The sequence below is a fragment of the Felis catus genome, chromosome D3 (assembly GCF_018350175.1).
Source record: "Felis catus isolate Fca126 chromosome D3, F.catus_Fca126_mat1.0, whole genome shotgun sequence".
Classification (NCBI taxonomy): Eukaryota; Metazoa; Chordata; class Mammalia; order Carnivora; family Felidae; genus Felis; species Felis catus.
Genome location: NC_058379.1, coordinates 19,198,797 through 19,217,924, shown reverse-complemented (window position 1 = coordinate 19,217,924; position 19,128 = coordinate 19,198,797). Strand labels below are relative to the sequence as shown.

General features: G+C 44.4%; 1 protein-coding gene and 1 pseudogene across 4 annotated transcripts in view; both read left to right on the top strand.

Moving 5' to 3' along the window:
- The first annotated feature begins 882 nt into the window (after positions 1-882).
- Positions 883-19,128, top strand: part of GGT5 (gamma-glutamyltransferase 5) — a 44,036-nt gene continuing 25,790 nt past the window's right edge. The window contains exon 1 of one of the 4 annotated variants that reach the window (XM_045041234.1): positions 883-2,352. In XM_045041234.1, the coding sequence (XP_044897169.1) occupies positions 2,180-2,352 (173 nt within the window). In that variant the 5' untranslated portion in view covers positions 883-2,179. The remainder of the gene's footprint in view (positions 2,353-19,128) is intronic. The other 3 variants (XM_045041233.1, XM_019814704.3, XM_006938633.5) reach the window with 3 other exon arrangements.
- On the top strand, positions 5,605-7,547 carry LOC102900030 (annotated as a pseudogene).

Sequence of the window (19,128 nt, the reverse complement as noted above, 5' to 3'; positions counted from 1 at the left end):
AAAACCCGGTTTTTCCAAAGTGCTCACAAGGAAATGGGGTTTATATCTGCAGCCTGGGCCCTGAGCCCCAGAGGGTAGTACTGCTGGGGTCCCCCGGAGACAGGATGGAGGCTGGGCTGCTGGGGTGTGCAAACCTCCTCAGCCTTCATTTTGGTGCCAGAGGAAAGGCCATAGCCCTGTTTGCAGAAGAGAAGACTGAGGCCTGAGGGGCTGGTCTTGTTCCTGCTGGAGGTGAAGCTCCTTGGGCTCCCACATGTGGGCAGAGTGCATCCAGTTCCCCAGACCCCACGGGCTCAGCTGAAGCCTCCCTCAGGTGCTGAGGGACTTGCTTTCCTCTCTCTTTCCTTCCCATCATCTCCTACCCCTCCCCTCCGGACATGGATACTCAGGACCCTTCTCAGCTAAGCCTCCCCAGCCGCATCTCTAGCCAGGCCTACCTTGATGCTCCTTCCTTTCCTGGGCCTTTGTTCCTCCAGCCCTCGCACCCTGGCCTCAGCCTGACCAGGATGGCTGGGGAGAGGAGGGGGGATGTCCCACTCCTGATGCCTCAGACCTGCTGTCTCTGCCGCCCCTGCCTCCTAGCGGGTGGGCTGGCACTGGCCCAGGAATGCACTTTGTTTCCTGGTTGAGCAATGTCACTGTGCTGTGGGGGATAGTGGGGGCAGGAAAAGGCGCTCACAGCCCTCCCCATCCCACAAGGCAGCTGTGGGAACGGGCCTACTAGAGAGCCTGTCCAGGCTGACAAGAAGCTTGGGACAGAGCCCAGCAGTCTGTGTCGCTGAATGGGCATGGTTTCTCTGCTCTACCAGGAGGTGTAGAGAGGCCTGGGGAGGGCAGTGCTCAGCTGGGAAGGAAGACAGAGGACATACGGGGTGGGGGGGCATGGGGGCTTTGTGAGTGGGAGTCCAGCCTGTGGCCCCTGCACCCTGTGCCCCTGTGAGCCTGGTCAAGAGGGGACTCAAAGGGTCCCCTCTCCCCCAGCAGCCTCCCTGTTGGACACCCTGAGGTCTGGGCAAGGGAGGGCCTAGGCCAGTGTCCCCAGGAGAGGAGGCACTGTCACCACAGACACAGGGAAGCAGACACATTGCCAAGGAAGGGCAGAGAGGCAGATGGGAGGGCAGCCTTACTCTCTGGAGGCCCATGGTGGCATTTCTAGGACAGCGGGCCCCAGGGGTAGTGGGTGCCAAGGGCTGGATGCAGACCCTGTCTGCATTCCTCACATAGATGTCTTGTAGTCCTGGGTGTTTGATGCAGATTGGGAAGCTGAACCCCTTCCTAGCACCCTTGTTCCCTGGCTAGGCTGTGGCTGAGCTGGGACTTGAACCTGGGTCCTGAGTGACATCGCCTTAGGTCCTCCCTCCCTCAGTCTCTGGCCCCCTTCAGCCCTACCTCTGTGTCCCAAACATCTCCACTGTCCTCTGACTCTGAGGATACTAGGGCAAGCTGTTGCTGGGCAGGGTCACACCAAGAAGGCAGGAGTCGGGGTGCCACTCTGGCCCCCTTGTCTCTCTGAGCCTGATCCAGGGGAGGGGACTGGGCAGGCAGGCCTGAACCCTGCTGTCCTAGCTTTGCTGGGAACTGGAGAATGGCCGTGGGGGCTCTGGGCATCCTGCACCCCAGCTGTCTTGTGGGCAGTAGGCGCCAAGTCCTCAAGCACGTGGGTTGGGATAGCCCTGGGGAGGAGGGGTGTTGGTATCATCAAGGCTTGCAGGGGGCAGGCTGCGGGAATGAGGGAGTTAACGGCGGTTGCTTTCTCCTTTCTGGAAGGAAAACTCCCCACAAACGCCCTGGTCCCTGGCCTCCCGCCAGGGCCAAGAACAGGGACTGAAAACTGGAAGTTCAGGCGTGTGGCCAGCTCTGCCTCTCATAGCAAGCGTTAGAGTCGGGCAGCAGCCCTGCCATCGCCAGCTGTCCGTCCATACACCCACCTGTCCTCTGGGTGCCTCTGTTCGTTGGTAAACCTGTCTGTCCACCGTCTGTAATCCCGTCTCTGTCCAACCTTCTCTTACTATCTTTTGTCCAGCTATCTGGACTGTCAATCCATTTGTTTGTCTGTCTCTGGCCTCCATCTATTTGTTCATCTGTCCAATCACCTGTGAGTCTATCTGCCCATCTTGTTCATTCATCTACCCATCTGTCTGTCTATCTGCCTTCTCTCTCCACCCTGGACCTCAGAGCCATGGCCCAGGGACGCAGGGCCACGGTCAGCATGGTCCTTCTGGGATTGGGGCTGGCCCTAGCCATCATCGTGCCCGCCGTGGTCCTCTCTCGCCACCATGCCCACTGCGGCTCCCAGGCCTTTGCCCACGCTGCAGTCGCCGCTGACTCCAAGGTCTGCTCGGAGATTGGACGGTAAGAGGTGGGTGGGAGCTGGGTGGCTCTCAGTGGCTGGCTCCTCCTGGACACTTTGTGGCCCGTGGTGAAAGTGTGGAGAAGGTGCATGTGTGTGTGCACTGGTGGTGGGGGTCACGTGAGTTTGGAGTCCAGCAAGGAGGCAGCCTCAGGACCCTTGCATAGAGCAGGAGAAAAGTGTGCGCAGAGGACAGAAGGGGGCTTGGGGATATTGACAGAGGTGGTGTGTGAGTCTATTCTAGCTCCAGGCCTCGGGAAGCCCCGAGAGGAGACTGCCACAGTGTCCCTGGTCTGGCCCGGGCTGACCCTGATGACTGGCACTGGCCCTTCAGAGAAGCCACACAATTGTCTAAGGCTGGGGTTTTCTCCCAGAAGTATGGGTGAGTCCTGGCTTGCCAGGGTGCACTCAGTGCTGCCCGGGGCCAGTCTCTCACCCTGACCCAGGATCTAGGAAATCTGCCCTTGCTGGCACCATGTCCCCCACAGCCTCCTCTTCTGATGTCAGGGCCTGGGCCCAGCCAATGACTGTTTGATGTCTGGGGCCGGGGCAAGGTGGGTGGTGGAGAGGGGGCCTGCATTTCCTATTCTTTTCCAGGAAGCCTAGCCCATGAGAGGCTTCCACTGCCCACCAGAGCGGAACATAGCAGGACGCCCCTCCTGGCCCTTGGCCCCCAGCCCGGGCCTGTAAGAAAGAAGCCTGAGAAATCATTCCCTCCCTGCTGGCCGGGTCTGCTTCCCGGAATATCTGCCTCATGGATCACTGTCAGGATCAGAAATGCATTATAAACCGAGGGGACAGTCCCAGCACAAGGGGGAGCACGGCCGAGTCCTGACCCAGCCACTGCTGGGCAGGTGGTGTTCTGGGCTGTCTTTGTTCTGGCTTCACCTTTCCTGTATGCTTTATCCTTCTGTTGCATTAATTTGCCTTTTCCTTCCTTCCTTCCTTCCTTCTTTTGTCTGTCTGTCTGTGCATCTGTTCATCTGTCTCTGGTCCTCTGACCTGGTCCTCTGGGCTCTTCTCAGGGTTTTCTGTCTCCTCCTTCAGGGCTCCTTCTATGATGACAGTGGCTGAAGGTGGCAGCTCAGTGACAGGTGGGGGACAGGCTGTTTGGTCTCCCCAGGGGCCTTCCAGGTGATGGGAGGGGAGTGAACCTCCCCTCCCCCATGCTCTGGAGAACATACAGAGGTGTTGTGCCCACCTGAACCATAGCTGTAGTTGCAAACCAGGCAGGGGCTTCAGGCCCCAGAGACCAGTGCTGGGGACATGGTCCCCAGGAGTGAGAGCCACTGCCACATTTCTTTGAGGGGGTTTGGGCCCACTGTGTCTCCCCTTGGAGAGGTTCTTGTCTTGTGGTTCTCTGTGGAATGTCCTGCTGTGCATGTGTGAGGGTCTGCGGTTGGGGTCTCTGCTCTTGAGCCCAAGATCTTCCCTGCAAGTCTCCTCGGTGAGGAGGGCGGATGTGGTTTCTCCCCGGTGTTTTGTGTACTTGTCAAACAGCACTCTCAACTTCCTGTTCTTGTTTTAAGAAGCCAGGAGTGGGAGGGAGCCTGGAGCTGGCCCCAGCTGCTGTGGAACAGGGGGTCAAGAGACCCTGGCTGGGCTGGGGTCCTCCTGGCCAAGATTCCCCTTTGAGGGCTCCTGGCCATGTTGCTGCAGGCTCTGAAGGGAGCTGCCTGCCTGAAGCCCACTCTCCTTCCTCCCTGCTGTCTCCAGCTTCCCTACCGCCATCTCCTTTTAGCAGCAGGCCTCCCAGACCCGAACTCCCCCTAGCCTACCGTGCCAGGTCTGTTCCTTTGGGGCCATGATTTCTGCAGCCAGGGCCCCTGGGGGAGGGGTCTTAAAGTTGGCATGAGTAGAGACCCAGCACCATGAGTAATGGGTAAATAGACACATGGTGACAGTGAGGTTCCTTTCTCTCTAGTCTGTCATCTTCCAGCCTTATGGCCCAATGTGTTAGGCTTGCATGCAAACTGGGTGTTCTGAGGCTCTGAGCAAGTGCTTGTCTTCTAGGGAGACTGCATGAACTTCAGGGTAGTGTCGGCTTTTCGGCTTTGTGACATATACCTGCCACTCAGAAATACCTGCCCTCCCACAGGATCCTCAGTGGGAAGATTCATTGCTTTTCCCAGAATCCAGTGGGATTCATTGCTGCACTTGATTTATAAAGAAACTAGGCCTGCACAGGAGGGAGCTGCCTGGTGTCACAGAGGGAGGAGGCCTCTGCAGGGGTGGAAACTGTCCTGGGCTGCTGGAAGGGTGGGGTCTTCTCAGAATCCTCCACCCCCTGCCCTGGATTCCAATGTCTGCCTAGCTCCTAGCCAGCCTGTAAAGGTCAGAGCTTTACTGATAAAGGGAGTAGTCGTAGAAGAGGATGGTGGGGTCCAGAGCACTCACCTTTTAGGGCACTGGGGTCTGGACTAGCACTGGGCTGTGGAGGTGGGGACGGGGATGGGCCCCTGAGAGCTGGGTCTTACCAGCTGCTCCGACCCATCCAAGGATCTGTGGGTTTCACTCTTGGCACGGGGTGAGCAGAAACTCTGGCAGGCTCTCGCGGCCTTTGAGCCTCTGTGAAATGAGACTCATGCTGGCACTTGCCCCCTTAAGGGCAGCATGAAGCTTGCCTGGCCCATAGGAGATGCTCCCTTGATGGCAGCAGTCTGACCACTGTTACAGTAGATTGGATTGGATGTGGGTTGACATCTCAGGGTTAGGAGTAGGACCCAGGGTCCGAGCAGGGGACCCCACTGTGGAGTAGGCTCATAGCTCCTTCCCCTCCCAGCCCCTGTGGCCCTAGTGGTTCTCTGCACTCCTGGCCAGCTCACTGGGAAATTACTGCATTTCCTTCTCTCAGGGCTGTGGCTGTGGAAAGAACTTGTTTGCCTGGGCAGTGTGCACCTGCATGTGTGAATGTGCACATCTAGGGGTTTGTGATAGCAGTGATGGTGATAGCAGCCTCTCAGTTCCTTGAAGCCAAACATGTTCAAAATGCGTGATCGTTCTGCACTCGAGCTCTCTACTGGTGAGAACTGCTCCCACTCACAGGCTCCGGGAGCTGGGCTGGCTCAATTGGTAGAGCATGGGAATCTTGCTCTCAGAATTGTGAGTTGGAGACCCAAGTTGGGTGTAGAATATACTTAAAAAAAAAAAAAAAAAAAAAAAAAGAGCCAGGCTCAGGGAGGTTGAGTTATGTGTCCAGTATCATGTAACTGGTAGTGGGAACTCCAGCCCAGGTGGCCTGAGCCCCTGCCATTATGCCTGTGGACATGGATGTGTACAGAGTACAACTCAGTGGGCCTTGCGGGTGCAAGAATGCTTCTCTTCCCAAAAGGTGCTTCATCAAATAGGAATGAGCAGCACCTACTATCTGCCAGCCATTGTGCTGGGGTCACAGTGGTAACCCAGATGTTCAAAGTCCTTGCCTTTGTGGTGGGTGAGACAGACAATGAACAAACCCATGCCTAATGCTGAGGGTTGGAAGTAATTCTTGGTCATCTGAACATCCTCTTTTATGAAGTTTCTGTTAAAATCTTCTGCCCATTTTCCTATCAGGTTGTTCTTCAAATGTATTTTCTGTGTTATCAAGACAAATAATTTTTCTGTCTTTTAAGATATGCAATGACTGTTAAGCCACCCTTGCATCCCTGGAAGAACCCCATTTGTTCATGATTTTAATATCATTTTTATTTGATTTGCTAACTGTTTTTACAAGTTAAAAGCCCCACCCAACATGGGGCTTAAACTGACGACCCAGAGATTAGGAGTGGCATACTCTACCAACTGAGTCAGCCAGTCACCTCTGATTTGTTAACATTTTGTTTAGGATATTTGTCTTTATGTTTATGAGAGATGCTGGTCTGTATTTTTCCTTTCTTATAATGTCCTTGTCAGGTTTTGGTATCAAAGTTTTAGTGGCCTCATAAAAAGAGCTGGGAAGTGTTCTCTTTTTTCTATGCTCTAGGAGACAAGGTTTTGTTGTTTTTTTTGCTTTTTCTGTTAATTTTTTTAATGTTTATTTTTGAGAGAGGGAGACAGAACACAAGCAGGGGAGGGGCAAAGAGAGAGGGATACACAGAATCTGAAGCAGGCTCCAGGCTCCAAAGTGTCAGCACAGAGCCCGATGTGGGGCTTTCGAACTCACAGTCTGCGAGATCATGACCTGAGCCAAAGTCAGACGCTTAACCAACTGAGCCACCCAGGCGCCCCTGTTGTTTTTTAAGATTGATGTTATTTTCTCTGTCTTTTTTAATGTTTCTTTATTTTGAGAGAGAGAGGAGAGAGAATGAGAACCAATGGGGGAGAGGAAGAGAGAGGGAAACAGAGGATCTGAAGTGGTCTCTGTGCTGACAGCAGAGAGCCCAATGCGGAGCTAGAACTCACGAAACCCGAGATCATGACCTGAGCCAAAGTCAGATGCTCAGCTGACTGAGACACCCAGGCGCCCAAGTTATTTTCTCTTTAAATGCTTGGGAAAATGAACTGGTTAAGGCTTTTGAGCTGGAGTTATTTGTGTATGTGTGTAAAGGTGTTAAACAATGGATTCTAAGGCCACCTGCCTTAAGCAGAGCAGGGACCTCAGGTCTGGGTTCCGCTCGGCCCATCTCCTGATAGCTGCCAGCAAGATGTGTGGGGGCACCTTCAGCCATGCAGTCTGCCACGGCTGAGACCCAGACCATCACCAACCATGTGAAGCCACTACTGGAAGAGCAGGAAAAGAACAAGTTTGCTACTTTTAAGGCTGTGGGGTTCAGGAGCCAGGTGGTCATGGGGAGGAAATACTTCATCAAGGTTCAGGTTGATGATGATGAGTTTGTGCACATTTGAGTATTTGAAAGTCTTCCACAGGAAAACAAGCCCTTGGCCTGGTCCAACTATCAGACCCACAAAGCCAGACATGACGAGCTGGCGTATTTCTAGTTCCCATTTTGCATAGGGCCTGTCTGTGTGGTTCTGTCTTCTGTGAATGTGTCTGGGATCATGAACAATGCGATTTCTACACTGGGCCACTTGAGGGTAGAGGGAGATGTCATGCACCTCTCCTAAGTTTCATTAGGAGAGACAAAGTCAACACAATCAATGATCTTAACTACTTTCAAAGAGGACTTGTATTCTCTTTAAATATATATTTTTAAATCTTTACAAACTTAAAAATAAATAAATACATAAACAAATAAATAAATAATGGATTCTATTACTTTCTTTTAGAGATTTTATTTTTAAGTAATCTGTACATCTAACTTGGGGTTCAAACTCATGACCCTGAGATCAAGAGTTCCATGCTCTGCGGACTGAACTACCCAGGCACCCCAATAATGGATTCTATTTCTTTAATAAATATAAGACTATCACATTTTTATTTCTTCTTGTATCCATTTTAGTTAATTCTTTGCAAGGGATTTGTTCAGTTTATGCAAATTGTCACCTTTATTGACAGACAGTTGGTCAATACCATTTTCTTATTACCTTTTTAATGTCTGTTGGGTCTGTAGTGAGTCCTCTTTCATTCCTGGTATTGGTGATTAGTGTTTTCTCTCTTTGTTCTTGACCAATCTTGATAGGGGTTTTATCAATTTTAGTGTCTTTTTGAAGAATCAACTTTAGTGTTGTTGATTTTCTTTATTATACATTTATAACCTTTTACACTAGTTTCTATTTTTATCTTGATTATTCTACTTCTGTTGAGTTTGAGTTGCTTTTCAAAAAAACTCATCTTGAGATACACAAATTATAAGATGGGTACGTAGGTTATTGATTTTTAAACTCTTTTCTGATACATGAAAGCTATCATTTTCCCTCAAAGTTTGGCTTAGATGCATTTCACAAGTTTTTTGCTGTTGTTGTGGCTATTTCCCCCTAAATGTTTATATTTTTATTTTGAAAAAATTTTAAATCCACAGAAAAATGGAAAGAATGCCCATTTACCCTTCACTTAGGTTCACCAATTGTTAATATTTCACCTTGTTTTCTTTTTTCTCACTCCATATATTATCTATTTATCTATTTTTATTAATTTTTAAAATCTTTATTAATTTTTGAGAGAGAGAAACAAAGTGCGAGCAGGGGAAGGGCAGAGAGAGAGGGAGACACAGAATCTGAAGCAGGCTCCAGACACTGAGCTGTCAGCACAGAGCCCGATGTGGGGCTTGAACTCACAAACCACAAGATCGTGACCTGCTCTGAAGTAGGATGCCTAAATGACTGAACCATCCAGGTGCCCCAATCTATCTATATGTTTTTAAAAGTAAGTTGCTTTAATCATGGCACTTTATCCCTAACTACTTAAGTATATATCTACTAAGAATAAGATATTCTCCTATATAACACTGATACCATTATCACGCTCAAGAAAATTTGATACCTCATCCAGTTCAAAATTTCCCAATTGATCCAATAATTCTATCATCTATTTTCTTCCTTCCCTCCTGTCTACCATCTATCATCTATCTTCTACTTATCTCTTTACATCTAGTATCCAATCAGTGATTATCATGTTTCTTTAGTCTTCTTTAATCTAGAACTTCCCCCTGCTTCTTTATTTTTATTTTATTTATTTATTTATTTTAGAGGAGAGAGTGTGTGAGTGGGGGAGAGGGGTTGGGGTGGGGGGAGAGAGAGAGAGAGACAGGAGGGGGGAGAAGAATCTTAAGCAGGTTCCACACTTATGGAGTCTGATGAGGGGCTTTATCTCACAACCCTGGGATCATGATCTGAGCCAAAATCAAGAGTTGGTCACTCAACTAAATGAGCCACCCAGGTGCCCCTTCTCTGCCTCTTTAAAAGAAATGAACAAACAATTGATCTTCTATGATATTAAGGTTTTTAAGGAAGCCAGTCCAGTTGTATCACAGTCTTGTTTCACAATCTTTGTTTGTCTAGTATTGTCTATTGTCTATTATTTCTTTCTTTTAATCTTTAAAAATTTTTTGATATTTATTTTTGAGGGGGGGAGGGGCAGAAAGAGAGAAGAGGATACAGAAGATCTGAAGTGGGTTCTGTGCTGACAGCAGAGACCCCCGATGCAGGCCTCGAGCTCATGAGTCATGAGATCATGATCTGAGCTGAAGTCGGATGCTTAACCGATTGAGCCACCCAGGCGCTCCTCTAATTATTTCTTCATGATCAGATCCAGGTTAAACACAAAGGATCTCCTATCATTGGTGATGCTAAGTTGGATCACATCATAAAAGTGGTATCTTCCAGATCTCTCCACTGTAAGGGGTAGTTCCCTATTAAATAAGTAACATATGGTTTGATACTTTGAGACCAGGCGAGTATCTTTTTATTAAACAACACTTGACCCCATGTTTTAGCATCTATTTTGGTCCTTGTCTGAATAAATAAATTTGTGTTTGCAAAAAGGTGATTTCTAAACCTGTCATTTCTTCAACATTCATTAGCTGGCATTCTTTTATAAAGGAGATCCCCTCTTACCCAACCTAGATGTTCTTGAGTATCACTATTGACTCAAGGATTATCTTTTTAATGTATTTTTTTAATTAAAAACTTTTTTTTCAATGTTTGTTTATTTTTGAAAGAGAGAAAGAGAGAGCAAGTGGGGGAGGGGCAGAGAGAAGGAGACACAGAATCCAAAGCAGGCTAATGGCTCTGAGCTGTCAGCACAGAGCCCGACGTGGGGCTCGAGCCAGGAGCCATGAGATCATGACCTGAGCCAAAGTCGGACGCCTACCTGACTGAGCCACCCAGGCAACCCTCAGGGATTGTCTTAATTCAATATGTTATAATCCAACATTGTTATTGTTTTTGATGCCCAAACTGTTACAGATTTGACCAAAGAGAGCGCCTCTAAGCCAGCAACTATGTTCTTTTACACAAATCCATTAGTCTTAGAAAATTTTCTTGACTTCTAGCCCAAAATGTTCCAGGATCTGCTTGTATATCCCCTCAGCCAGATCTGAAATCAGGAATTAGTAGATTATGGTATTTCAGAAACCAAGATTTAAGTGCTAGGAGTGTTCACTGATATGGGGAAGCCATTGCTTCTATGATGTGTCAATGCATAGAACCAGAAGAAACATACAAATGTCATGAGTCTGTACTGAGACCTCCAGTTCAGATCCACCATGATAGGCTTCTTCTCATTTTCCTCTCATTTTTCTCTCATCTGTGTGTCTCCTCTACCATGGTAAGAGAAGTTCCCATCAAATATATTTACTTACTCATTCTATCCCCAAGTACTCACAAAATAGTCTCCAAGTTATTCAATAGTATCACTCAATGAATCTAAGTAAAGTTTGAGATCTCTTTGCATGGTTTTGTTGTTGTTGTGTTTGTCTTTAGCATATATCCCACAAAAGATGTATGGTACAATTAAATTTTTTTCCTATGTGGTTATCAGTTCAATATATGTTAGCTTAATTTTTTTTCAGTTCATATTCAATGTTAGGGTTTCCTTTTTCATCCTTTTTGTTTTAATTTTATTTTTGAATACAAGTCAAAACTATGTAAAAAGATATCCTCAAAGATCTCATTCACCTTACCTTCATTCTGTTCCTATTCAGTCTTTTAGAGGGAATCATTTTCATTTATCTCTGATTTATTTTTCCTGTTTTTTTTTAAATTTATATATCTCCTTTTCATTTTCTTTTTCTTTTTTTGCTATTATGTCTGGTTTTTTTTTTTTTGTTTTTGTTTTTTTTGCAAAACAAGAAAATACATCACTTACTTTCTCTTTTTGGCATAGCTTTTAATATCAAGAGGCTTGTATTTTTGCTCTAATGATTATTATATTTCTGTTGGTATCTTTATTGTATGTTATATATTATATGTAATTACAATATTAGATATATAAATATGATACTTGTAGTTCTCCTACTTTTTTTGGGATATTCTCTATTTGCTCCTCTGATGGTTAAACTAGGCTATGGTGCCCAGTAATTTGGTCAAATACTAGTCTAGATGTTGCTCTCAAGGTATTTTATAGATGTGATTAACATTTCATTCAGTTGACTTTAAAACAGATCATCCCGAAACCTGGGTGGGCCATGGCCAATCAGTTGAAGACCGGAACTACAAAAACAGGTTTCTGGGAAAAGAATCTGTAACATAAAAATCCTGAGTTTCCATCCTTCTGACCTGCCCTACAGATTTTGAACTTGCCAGCCTCTGCAATAACATGAACCAATTCCTCAAAATAAAAGTCTTTATGTCTATCCTATTGGACTGATAGAATTCCCTACCATGGGTAATACTGAAATTACCTGGAAACCTCTTCTTCCCCCTGTTTTTTCTCTCTCCCAAGATAGGATCTGAAGGGATATGGGATATCTTCTTACTCTTAGTTAATACCTATCATTCTATCAAACCTTATTCTATTTCTTATACAGCCTCTTTCTTCTCACTTCCATCTTCCTTTTTGTATCCACACAATAGGCCTCACCATCCATAACAGCTTTAGCTGTTTCTACCACTTTTTTAGTTAATTTTCTCTCTTCCCACCAAATGAGTTTTCTGTCCACAGAATCATTAAAAGGAAATTTTTCATTGGTTCATTTAACCCATCTACGCATCCAATTTCATGTGTAAGAACACAGGCACATTTACTTTTATCAATACCGGGGGGTCTGTAAACCAAAGAGTATTTTTTTAATGTTTATTTATTTTTGAGAGAGAGAGAAAGGGAGAGAGAGAGAGAGAGAGAGGGGAGGAGGAGAGGGGCAGAGAGAGAGGGGGACAGAAGATTCCAAGTGGGCTTTGTGCTGACAGCCAAGAGCCTGATGCGGGGCTCGAACTCACCAACTATGAGATCATGGCCTGAGCTATAAAGTGAGGCGCTTAACCAACTGAGCCATCCAGATGCCTCCAAAGAGTTTTTTCTTTTAAATTGTCATTTGACTGGCCCATAAGTAAAAGACAACAGTCATGTCCTCAAAACCATATCTCCAATCCATTTTTTATGGTTGTGCTATACCTACATCTTCAGAACAAGAGCCATTAAGTTGCTGTACTAATTCCATTACAACCATCATTTTTAGTTTTAGGTCTACATGTAAATATATATTTAATTCTTACTCCCACTCATGTCCAAGTCTTTCCAGTTATCTTGGTTCTGAAGTTTGCTTTTTATTAGATTCTTCAGGAAGGGTTCTTGGGGAAAATATTCACTGAGTTCTTGCATGTTTATTTTTTTTTTCTTCCAAGTCTTTATTTAGATTCAAATCAGTTAACATATGGTATAATGCTAGTCTCAGGAGTAGAATTTAAGGATTCATAACTTACATATACCGCCTAGTCCTCACTACAAGTGCCCTCCTTAGCATCTATCACTCATTAACTCCCCCCCCCACACACACACCTTTCCTCCAGCAATGCTCAGTTTGTTCTCTATAATTGAGTCTCATGGTCTGCCTCCCTCTCTGTTTTTATCTTATTTTATTTTTCCTTCCCTTCTCCTATGTTCACCTGTTTTGCTTCTTAAATTCCACATATGAGTGAAATCATATGATCTTTGTCTTTTTCTTTTTTTAAAAAAATTTTTTTAATGTTTATTTTTGAGAGACAGAGAGAGACAACATGAGCAGGGGAGGGGCAGAGAAATAGGGAGACACAGAATCTGAAGCAGGTTCCAGGCTCTGAGCTGTCAGCACAGAGCCCGACGCAGGACTCGAACTCACGAACCACGAGATCATGACCTGAGCCGAAGTGGACACTTAACTGACTAAGCCACCCAGGCACCCGGTTTTTGTCTTTTTCTGACTGACTTATTTCGCTTAGCATAATACACTCTAGTTCCACCTATGTCGTTGCAAATGACAAGATTTCATTCTTTTTGATCACCAAGTAATATTTCCATTGTGTATATATATACACCACATCTTCTTTATCCATTCATCAGGGCTTTATTCATTCATTGGGCTCTTTCCATAATTTGGCTATTGTTGCTAGTGCTGCTATAAACATTTTTGTTGTCTGATTGTTGAGGCTAGGACTTCCAGTACTATCTTGAACAACAGTGGTGACAGTGGACATCCGTGTTGTAGTCCTGACCTTGGGGAAAAAGCTCTCAGTTTTTCCCCCTTGAGGACGATATTAGCTGTGGGTCTTTCATATATGGCCTTTATGATGTTGAGGTATGTTCCATCTATTCCTACTTTTTTGAGGGTTTTTATCAAGATTAGATGCTGTATTTTGTCAAAAGCTTTTTCTTCATCTATTGAGGGGATAATGTGGTTCTTATACTTTCTTGTACTAATGTGGTGTGTCACATTGGTCGATCTGTGAATATTGAACTACCACTACAGCCCAGGAATAAACCCCACTTGATCATGGTGAATAATTCTTTTAATGTACTGTTGGAGTCAATTTGCTAGTATCTTGCTGAGAATTTTTGCATTCGTGTTCATCGGGGATATTGGTCTATAATTCTCCTTGTCTGGTCCTTGTCATTATAATTGGTCCTTGTCTGGTTTTGGAATCAAGCTAATGAAGTTTTCCTTCCATTTATATTTTTTAGAACAGTTTCAGAAGAATAGGTATTAATTCTTCTTTAAATGTCTGATAGAATTCCCCTGGGAAGTCATCTGGCCCTGGACACTTGTTTGTTGGGAGATTTTTGATTACTGATTCAGTTTCTTTGCTGATTATGGGTCGGTTCAAATTTCTCTTTCTTCCGTTTTGGTTTTGGTTGTTTATATGTTTCTAGGAATGTATCCACTTCTTCTCAGATTGCCCAATTTGTTTATATATAATTGCTCATAATATTCTAATTGTATTTCTGTGGTGTTGATTGTGATCTCTCTTCTTAAATTTTGTGATTTTATTTATTTGGGTCCTTTCTCTTCATCTTAAGTCTGGCTAGGAGTTTACCAATTTTGCTAATTCTTTCTTTCTTTCTTTCTTTCTTTCTTTCTTTCATTTTATTTTTTTATGTTTATTTAGTTTTTGAGAGAGACAGAGCACGAGTGGTGGAGGGGCAGAGAGAGAGGGAGACACAGAATTGGAAGCAGGCTCCAGGCTCTGAGCTGCCAGCACAGAGCCCGACACAGGGCTCAAACCCATAAACCATGAGATCATGACCTGAGCTGAAGCTGGACACTCAACTGACTGAGCCACCCAGGCACCCCACTAATTCTTTCAAAGAATCAGCTCCTAGTTTCAATCTGTTCTGTTTCTTTTTATTTCTATATCATTTATTTCTGCTCTAATCTTTATTTCCTTCTTCTGCTGGTTTTAGGCTTGATTTGCTGTTCTTTTTCCAGTTCCTTAGATGTAAGACTAGGTTGTGTATTTTAGACATTTCTTGCCTCTTGACGAAGACCTGTATTGCTGCACACTTCCCTCTTATGACCACCTTTGCTGTGTCCCAAGGTTTTAGAATGTTGTATTTTCATTTTCATTTTCTTCTATGTATTTTCAAATTTCTTCTTTAATTTCCTGGTTAACCCATTCATTCTTTAGTAGGATGTTCTTTAACCTCCATGTATTTGTGGTCTTTCCAAATTTTTTCTTGTGGTTGACTTCAAGTTTCATAGCATTGTGGTCTGAAAATATGCATGGTATGCACTGGTTGAGACTTGATTTGTAACCCAGTATGTGATCTATTTTGGAGAATGTTCCGTGTGCACTCAAAAAGAATGTGTATTCTGCTGCTTTAGGATGAAATTCTCTAAATATATCTGCTAAGTCCATCTGGTCCAGTGTGTCATTCAAAGCCATTGTTTCCTTGTTGAACTTCTGCTTAGATACATCTATTGCTATAAGTGGGGTTTTAAAGTTCCCTACTATTATTGCATTATTATCAATGAGTTTCTTTAAGTTTCTTATTAATTGATTTATATACTTGGCTTCTTCCAAATTGGGGACATAAATATTCATGATTGTTAGCTCTTCTTACTGGATAGACCCCTTTACTGTGATATAATCTCTTTTTGCAGTCTTTGTTTTAAAATCTAGTTTGTCTGATATAAGTAGACGACTCTAGCTTTCTTTTGATGTCCACTAGCATAATAAATGGTTCTCCATCCCCTCCCTTTCTATCTGGAGGTGACTTTAGGTCTAAAATGAGTCTTTTGTAAGCAACATATCAACGGGGCTTGTTTTTTTAATACATTCTGATACCCTATGTCTTTTTTTTTAAATTTTTTTTTTCAACGTTTATTTATTTTTGGGACAGAGAGAGACAGAGCATGAACGGGGGAGGGGCAGAGAGAGAGGGAGACACAGAATTGGAAGCAGGCTCCAGGCTCTGAGCCATCAGCCCAGAACCCGACGCGAGGCTCGAACTCACGGACCGCGAGATCGTGACCTGGCTGAAGTCGGATGCTTAACCGACTGCGCCACCCAGGCGCCCCTGATACCCTATGTCTTGATTGGAGCATTTAGTCTATTTACATTTAGAGTAATTGTTGATATATATTAATTTAGTGCCATTGTATTACCTATAAAGTAATAGTTCCTGTAGATTGTCTCTGTTCCCTTCTAGTCTTTGTTGATTTAGTCTCTCTTTCCCACTGAAAGAGTCCCCTTTAATATTTCTTGCAGGGCTGGTTTAGCGGTCATGAACTCCTTTAGGTTTTGCTTGTCTTGGAAACTCCTTACTCTCCTTCTATTCTGAGTAACAAACTTGCTGGATAAAGTATTCTTGGCTGCCTATTTTTCCCACTTAGCACATTTAATATGTAACGCCACTCCCTTCTGGCCTGTCAAGTCTGTGGACAGGTCTGCTGCAAACCTTATGTATCTGCCCTTTTAGGTTAAGGACCTTTTGTCCTTAGCTTTCAGAATTCTCTTTGTCAACTTTCACTGTGATATGTCTTGGTGTTGGCATGCTTTTGTTGATTTTGAGGGGAGTTTTCTGTGCCTTTGGACTTGAATGCCTGTTTCTTTCCCCAGACTAGGGAAGTTCTCAGCTATAATTTGTTCAAATAAACCTTCTGTCACTTTTTCCTGCTCTTCTGGGATTCTTATGATAGGGATATTATTGTGCTTTATAGAATCACTGAATTCCCTAAGTCTATATTTGTGATCTAATAGTTTTTTTTCCCTCTTCTTTTCAGGTTCATTATTTCCCATAATTTAATCTTTTATATCACCTATCCATTCCTCTGCTTCTTCCATCCTCATTGTGAGGATCCAGTCAATTTTGTATCTCAGTTACAGCATTTTTTAATTGGGCCTGACTAGTTTTTAGGTCTTTTGTCTCTGCAGCAAGAGTTTCTCTGGTGTCTTCTATGCTTTCAAGCCCAGATAGTATTCTTATGATTGTAGCTCTAAATTCTTGTTCAGGTATATTGCTTATGTCTGTTTTGAGTACGTCCCTGGCTGTGGTTTCTTTTTTCTTTCTTTTGGGGAGAATTTCTCCTTCTTGTCATTTTGTCTAGCTTTTTGCCTTTTGTGTGTTATGAAAACTTGTTATTTTTCCTGTTCCTGAGAGTAATGCTTTATAAGAAGAGGTCATACACTGTCCAGGAACTGCCAGGTCAGGAAGTGTTTCTGGTGTATGCTGTGTGCACTCTGCTATTGTGATTTGTCTGCTCTTTTCTCCACATCAGCCCTCTGCAGAGCTCTTCCTTGGTTGCAGTGGGGAGTGTTTGGACCTTTGACTAGGTGTTCTTTGATTTGTTAAAATAAACCTGTTTTTTTTTAAAGACTGTTCCAAAAAAAGAGAAAGGAAAAGGAACAAAAAACCCAAACAAGCAAACAGACCAAAAACTGTATGCCTGATTCCAAAGAAAAAAAAAGGAAGGAAGGAAGGAAGGAAGGAAGGAAGGAAGGAAGGAAAAAGCCTGGTTCTATTTCCATCAGAACTGAAGCTGATGCTTTGGAGCACTCTATGATCAGTAGACTTGGTGCATGTGTGGGGCTTGTGTTGGTCCTCTTGAGGAGAGTACCACTGTGCTGGCTCAGTCAGACCTGCCCTAGTGAAGGTGCACCTGCAGGGCACAGCAGGGTGGGTTTTGGTGTAAGCAGCTCCAGCCTCCACTGGGAGTGTTCTGTTGCTTGCTGAAGTCCAACAGTGCTGGTGGGTGAGGGAAGATGGCATCACTCTGCTCTCTTATCGCAGGGTAGAGAAGCTGGTGTCCACGCTGTTCAGGTAGCCCTCACAGACAAGTGAACAATCTCCCCTCCTGTGTTCCAGGCTTCCTTCAGATCTCCCAGTGAAACCCAGGGGATCCCTACACCATGCTGTCCATTCCTGGGCTTCTGCCTTCCTTCTCCACAGGAGCACCACTGCCTGCCCAGATCTACTCCATTGAATGGCGCAGACTTCTAAATGCTCAGATTTTGAGCTCCACTGTTTGCAAAAACTTCCGATAATCAGTTCCTCTTGATTCTCCAGTCAATGGTTTCAGGGAAGAAGTATTTTTCTTGTGTGGGCCTGATGTGCAGTTCTCTCTTCCCTTCTCTCCTCTCCACGAAAGGGGCTCCCTTCTCACCTCGGCGCCATGGCTTTTCTCTCCCCCAGTTCACATCTCAGCATCTTGTACCTGTCACGTTCTCTCCCTCTGATTGGGCAGGTTGTTCTCTTAATCCTCAGATTGATTTCATAGGTGTTCAAAATGATTTGATGTTAATCTAGCTGTGTTGGAGGGATGAGGCAAGCCTGGGGTCCCCTTACTACTCTGCCATCTTAACTCTCTCCCTCTTGCACGTTTATAACAGTTTGTGGCCTTTGTAGGTGATGGTCAGTTGAAATGGATATAAAATCTTTGGTTCACGTTTTCTTTCCTTGAATGTGTTGATTATAACACTTCACCATCCCTGGAACAAAGCATTGGTGTTGAAAAGTCTGATGACAATCTTATTTTCTTTCTCTTCTAGAAGAGTCTTTTTATCTATATTCCCAAATAATTATTAATTGTTATTGAAGTCCAAAAGGTTTATTAGAATATATCTCAGTGTTGGCTATTCTGAATTGATTTTCCCACATAGTGGAGTGCCTTTTTCAATACAGAGTAAATTTTGTGGTTTTTTTTTTCCTTTTAAATTATGAAAGTTATCTTGAATTATAGTATTTATTACTTATTCTGTCCCATAGATTTGGCTTTCTGCTTTGGGACTCCTATTATGTTTGTGTTTGATCTTCTTTGCCTGTCTTTTGTATTTTAAAATCTCTTTTCCATTTCTTTTTGATTTAAAAATTTCTCCCCTTTTTATCTTCTCTTTTTTTTAAAAAAATGTTTATTTTTGAAAAAGAGAGAGAGAGAACACAAGAAGGGGAGGGGCAGATAGAGAGGGAGAGAGAGAATCTCAAGCAGGCTCCATGCTGCCAGAGCAGAGCCTGACATGGGGCTCGAACCCATGAACTGTGAGATCATGACCTGAGCTGAAATCAAGTGTCAGACACTCAACCAACTGAGCCACCCAGGTGCCCCATCTTTTAAAAAAAACTTTTAATGTTTATTTACTTTGAGAGAGAGAGAGGGAGAGAAAGAGAGAGAGAGAGAGAGAGAGTGAGAGAATGAGCAAGTGGGGAGAGGCAGAGAGGGGAGAGAAAAATATCAAGCAGGCTCCACATTGTCAGTGCAGAGCCTGATGCGAGGCTCCATCCCACAAACCGTGAGATCATGATCTGAGCTGAAGCTGAGTCAGATGCTTAACCAAATGAGCCACCCAGGTGACCCTCATCTTCTCTTTCTTTTAAGGAACCTCTGTAGGCATTTGCCCTTTGTGCTTAGCCTTCATTTCAGGGAATTTTTTCTTGTATGTTTTATTCTTTCTTGAGTTCTATAATTTTGTTTTTTAAGTCATCTTTTCTAGTCTCTTCATTTGCAGTTTTTCTAATTCTGATGTATGCTGTCCCTTCGTTGCTTCTATAACTC